Source organism: Anolis carolinensis, chromosome 4 (assembly GCF_035594765.1).
Source record: "Anolis carolinensis isolate JA03-04 chromosome 4, rAnoCar3.1.pri, whole genome shotgun sequence".
NCBI classification, from domain to species: Eukaryota; Metazoa; Chordata; class Lepidosauria; order Squamata; family Dactyloidae; genus Anolis; species Anolis carolinensis.
Window position 1 is genome coordinate 124,597,782 of NC_085844.1, and position 6,003 is coordinate 124,603,784.

At 47.8% G+C, this 6,003-nt stretch overlaps 1 protein-coding gene across 1 annotated transcript; it reads left to right on the forward strand.

Moving 5' to 3' along the window:
• Positions 1-593: 593 nt before the first annotated feature.
• On the forward strand, positions 594-3,783 carry LOC103278600 (disintegrin and metalloproteinase domain-containing protein 21-like). Its single transcript, XM_008108960.2, has one exon. It carries the CDS (start codon positions 1,089-1,091, stop codon positions 3,372-3,374), a length of 2,286 nt encoding a protein of 761 aa, XP_008107167.2. The 5' UTR covers positions 594-1,088; the 3' UTR covers positions 3,375-3,783.
• Positions 3,784-6,003: the final 2,220 nt, after the last annotated feature.

A 6,003-nucleotide genomic window follows, 5' to 3' on the forward strand; every position in this document is an offset into this window, starting at 1 on the left:
TGCTTAACTATGGTTTTATGAGACCATCTAGATGGTTTTTGGAGGTCACTTTCCTTACCTATAGTCCTATGAGACCATCTAGATGGCCTTTGAGGTCCCTTTCCTTATCTATGGCCTTCTGATGGCCTTATGAGGTCATCTAGATGGCCTTTGAGGATCCCTTTCCTTACCGATGGTCTTATGAGACCATCTAGATGGTCTTTGGAGGTCTCTTTACTTACCTATGGTCTTATGAGATCGTCTAGATCAGGGGTCCCCAAACTAAGGCCCTCCAGGACCATTTACCTGGCCTCTGTCCTAAACTTTAGACTTAGGGTTGACTTAAGTCTGAAATGTCTTGAAGGAACACAACAACAACAATCCTAATTTTGGACTATTTCATCATAGTCCATCCCCCCAACCGTCTGAGGGACTGTGAATCAGCCCTCCACTTAAAAAGTTTGAGGACCCCTGCTGGTCATACTATGCTTCAGCTAAAAGCAGAAAGCAGTCCGCGCACGGAAGCCACACTAACAGCCATGCATTCCTCTCCCTTCCTTTCCAAGGCCTGTGGAATGTTGCCATTCAAAAAAGCCAAAGAAACGGCTCCTTGGCTGGAATTTCCCACCGCAGAAGGCATCCTGGGGGGCAGCATCTAGAGCCAAGCTCTGCCCTTGCCCCTTCCTTTGCCCCCATCTTCATCCCCATTGCTATATCTGACAAAACTGAGTCATAATGTGGGACGTTGGGGTCAGGTGTCCAACACAACTCTCTCTTTCCCTCTGATGGAGGACTTGGTACAGCCCCACGAGTGTCTCCAAGAACCCTTGGTGATGCAAAGATTGTACACATCGGTCCAGGACATTGGTGGGGCTCACAGCGGACGACCTTTAGGTAGGCAAGTGGCCACTTTCCGACGCTGGTGGACAGAATGTGTCTCAGATCACTCCCAGTTGAAAAACTTAAGACAGAATTGGTGGAGATTATCATTGTCAGTTGTTTTCTTGGGTGTTGAGTCCTAAAGAAGTGCTCTGGACCCAAATCAAGACCTGCAGAGTCCCCATCCGTCACTCTTTCTTCTTGGTGTCATTCAAGACAGGGACCATTGGATGCGAATCATGGAGAGTGGTGGCAAAGGCATCGGGAACAGGCTGGTTTCCCAACTGGGAGCCTGTCTTGTCTTGCTGGGATTCTTCTTTCCCACCTACAGCTCTTTTCCTCATGAAAAACACACCTCCTATGAGGTGATCATCCCACGGCAGTTGATCCCAACAAAGGAGGATGACCATGCTTATATCATCAAGGCAGCAGGGAAGGAGTATATTATTCGACTAAAGCCCAAGATGCACTTTCCTGTTCAAAACTTTCCAGTGTTCACATACGATTCCCAGGGGAAGCAGATTGAGAGCCAGCCCTACATCTCTAGGGCATGCTACTATGAAGGGCATGTGGAAGGCATCATGGATTCGCTTGTGACCCTCAGCACTTGCAATGGTCTGAAGGGCTACCTGAAAATCAGCGACAAAGATTATGGGATCAAGCCGATTAAGGATTCCTCCACGTTTCAGCATCTTCTCTATCTCATGGAAGACTTGGAGGCCAACTCCTCAGGGTGCGGAATGAGAGGCGAAGAGGCGGAGCGGCAGGCAGAAGAACCCAGAAGAAGAGCAAGTCGATCTCACAAAGATCGGCACACCAACCCCACACATCCCAAGTACATTGAGATCTATATTGTGGTGGACCATGCCATGTTTCTCATTGAATCTGCCAACGAAACTATAGTGCTCCAATTAGTTTTGGACGTTCTCAACATGGTGGATGCACATTACCGGCCCCTCAATGTGCACATCACCATCATGGGGCTGGAGATTTGGACCAATGGCAACTACATCGGCATTACCAAAGACATCACCACCACGCTGAATGATTTCAACACCTGGAAGTTAGCGCATTTCGACATGTTTCCTCATCATGACACGACCCACTTGTTCTTCCACCAAAACTTTAGTGACAGCTTTGGGAAGGCTTTTCAAGGTGGGATCTGCAGACAAGAGCTTGCAGTGGGGGTCGAGGCCTATGTCGAAAGTGACTTGATCCTCTTTGTCAAGGCGGTGTCTCATGAGCTTGGCCATCACTTGGGGCTCGTCGACGATGACCACACCTGCTTCTGTGGTCCGTACCAAGATTGCATCATGAGTTCGTATTACAGCACCGTCAGCATGTTCAGTAACTGCAGCTTTAACACTTTCTTAGAGCTCGCCCTCCTCGATAAGTTGGAATGCCTCAGGAATGTCCCCCACAATGTGGAGGTTGTCAAGCGTTGTGGCAACAGCGTGCTGGATATCGGAGAAGACTGCGATTGTGGGGGACCCGAGCAATGCAGAGGAGATGAGTGCTGCAATCCCGACTGCACCTTTAAGGGAAAAGCCACATGTTCCACCGGACCCTGCTGTAAAAATTGCCGGTATCTTCCCAGCGGGCAAATCTGTCGGGCCAAAGTCAGTGAGTGTGACCTTCCAGAGTATTGCCCTGGAGACTCACAGTGGTGCCGCACTGACCTTTATGTGCAGGACGGGACACCGTGCAGCGAACAGGCGTCTTTTTGCTATGAGAAGAAGTGTTGGACCCACAACTTCTTATGTGCCCGAGTCTTTGGCGAGGAATCTCGAGTGGCTCCGGAGAGCTGTTTCCGTGCGCTGAACACTGTCGGGAGTGCGATTGGCAACTGTGGCGGGAACCGCATCCGAGAGGAATACGTGAAATGCAAGGTGAAAGACGTCCTGTGTGGTCGGATACATTGCACCGACGTTGAAATGGTCCCCAACGACATTAAATTTATGAAAATTGTGCGGGTGCCGCTCGCAAAAACCCAGTGCTGGAGCATCGATTACCAGGGCGAAGTCGACCGCTATGACCTCGGCGTGGTGCCCGACGGCACAATGTGCGGCCCCAAAAGGATCTGCATGAACCGCACCTGCATCCCTGCCACCATCCTGCGGTCGCAGTGCAACCCGGAGAAGAAATGCAGCGGACGAGGCGTTTGCAACAATAACAACAATTGCCACTGCAACGTGGGATGGGCCCCTCCCTTTTGCAAGTATTGGGGCACAGGGGGAAGCATTGACGGAGGATTCCCTTTAATGACCTGGAGCACGTCCCTGGTGAGGTACACCTTTGGCACCATCATCCCGCTGGCATTGCTCTCCATCGCCGCCATCACCGTCATCGTGCCCAAACTGTTGTCAATGATACCCAAACTCGCCCAGTCAAGGGGATTCAGGTCCAGAACTATTAGGATCTCTCAAAGCAGTATGATAGAGAGCACAAGAGACAGGGGTAGGGCAGTAAACGTGGATCACATGGGCTTTGCCATTCCCTCAAGAACACCAGTCTAGGCCTTGACTGACCTGGACAATTCACCCTCCAATGCAGTGAGAAAGCAGACCCATGCGCTTATCTCCATAGTTTTTAATTTTATCATGAAAAATCCTTGTGATGTTATATGTGTTGGAATAAAACTTTAAACTTGTCACATTGGCAAGGGAGAGAGAAAATGCGTGAATTTGTTTGGAAGTCACGTTCCATGCTCAATTGACAGATCAGTTGTTTTTCCAGTCCAATCTTTAGTCCAAATTACAGTAGAGTCTCACTTATCCAACGTAAACGGGCCAGCAGAACATTGGATAAGCGAATATGTCTAGACTATAGAGCCACAATATAGTTCTCAACCCTTCCTTTTCTGAAGGCTTTAACTAAATTCCTCAAAGAGGCTTCCTTTTCAAAACACAGTTCCCAAAACTATATCTCTAGCTTCACATTTCGAACTCCAACTGAAAAAGAATTCTCTGGCTCCCTAGCTCCAACTGTCACTTTGGGTCTGCCCATCTCCAGTTGCTAAGCAACTTCTCATTTGCATCAGCCAATTAGACTGCACTGACAGCAATGTCTGCCTCATTGTTCCTCCCCCTTGCAATGCTGAGTTTTTGCAAGTAAGACCTGCAAAATAGCCACACACCAACTCTGCAAGATGGGCCACCCTCCAACCCTGTAGGGTAGGCAAGATCCGTTACAGACATCAATGTGCAATTAGTAGTTTGTGACTGCAATGAGAAAAAAGGTGACCTCAGTTCTAGAGAAAAAAAATAGGACTTCATCTCACACAATAAATAAAGGGTTGGGGATCATTGTTTTTCCCTTAAGCTACGCAATGCCCCATTTGGAAATTAAACAAATTATTTCCCTAACCCCATCACATGTTTTCCTTCCTCTTTTGGGAGAGGGAACAGGATACAAATAAAGTTGTTGTTATTGTTGTTATTATTATTATTATTATTATTATTATTATTATTATTATTATCATTGTTATTATTATTTCATTCCACAGTGCAGATGTACTCCAAGGTCCCTTCCACACAGCTGTATAAAATCCCACATTATCTGCTTTGAACTGGATTATATGGCAGCGTGGACTCAGATAATCCAGTTCAAAGCAGATGATGTGGATTATCTGCCTTGATATTCTGGGTTATATGGCTGTGTGGAAGTGCTCCATGAAAGCGAGACTAGGATGGTAGGAAACAGGGCGGAAATTATGTTAAACTCTCCCTCTCGATATTGGTGGCACAATGGGTTAAATCTTTGTGCTGGCAGGCCTGATGACTTGAAGGTTGGGTTGCTGACCAGAAGGTTACCAGTTCGAATCCAACCCAGGGAGTGCGCAGATGAGCTCCTCTATCAGTTCCAGCTCCATGCAGGGACATGAGAGAAGCTTCCCACAAGGATGGTAAAAACATCAAAACATCTGAGCGTCCCCTGGGCAACGTCCTTGCAGACAGTGAATTCTCTCACACCAGAAGCGAGAGAGATATCTCAAGTATCTGCAGTATCTCAAGTCGCTCCTGACACACAAAAAAGCTGAAAGTTATTTATCGTGTCAGAAGCGAACCAAGGGTACAAGTTGTAATGTATTTGAACACACAAAGTTTTAAACAACAGCAACAACTTGGCATGATACTAAATGTTTTTGACCAGTAGCTGGCCACTTGGAGTGCCTTTGTTGTTGCTGTAAGAAGGCCCTCCATCGTGCATGTGGCAGGGACCAGACTGCATTGTAATAGGTGGTCTGTGGTTTGCTCTTCTCCACACTTGCATGTCGTGGATTCCACTTTGTAGCTCCATTTCCTAAGACTGGCTCTCCATCTCGTGGTGCCAGAGTGCAGTCTGTTCAGCTCTTTCCAAGTCGCCCGCCCAGTCTTCTGTGTGCCCAGGAAGGAGTCTCTCATGCGGCGTCTGCCACTGATTGAGCTTCCGAGTTTTAGCCTGCCACCTTTGGACTCTCGCTTGCTGAGGTGTTCCTGCGAGTATCGCTGTAGATCTTAGAAAACTATTTCTTGATTTAAGGCATTGGCGTACTGGCTGATACCCAAACGGGATGGGCCAGAGATGTCCTTTCATTGCTCGCTGCTGCTTTCCGGCGGATGTCAGGTGGTGCAATGCCAGCTAAACAGTATAATTTCTCCTGTGGTGTAAGCCGTAGACATCCTGTGATGATGAGGCATGTCTCATTAAGAGCCACATCCACTCTTTTAACGTGGTGAGATGTATTCCACACTGAGCATGCGTATTCAGCAGCAGAGTAGCAAAGTGCAAGGGAAGATGTCTTCACTGTGTCTGATTGTGATCCCCAGGTTGTGCCAGTCAGATTTCCTACGATATTATTTCTAGCACCCACTTTTTGCTTGATAGTAAAGCAGTGCTTCTTATAAGTCAGAGCACAGTCCAGAGTGACTCCCAGGTATTTTGATGTGCTTTAATGCTCCAGGGGATTCCTTCCTAGGTAATTCTCAGAGCTCGAGATGCTTGTCTGTTCTTAAGGTGAAAAGCACAACACCTCTGCCTTTTAGATGGATTAGGGATCAGCTGTTTTTCCTTGTGATAGGTAATAAGAGGGTGAAAGGCAGTGGGCGGGATTGGGTCGTTATGACAACCATTTGAGGGCGGCGCTGTCCCTGGCGCCCCTGTCAG

What these genes read in the sequence shown, in the direction of transcription:
- LOC103278600 (XM_008108960.2), top strand. Translation starts at nt 1,089, where the DNA reads ATGCGAATCATGGAGAGTGGTGGCAAAGGCATCGGGAACAGGCTGGTT.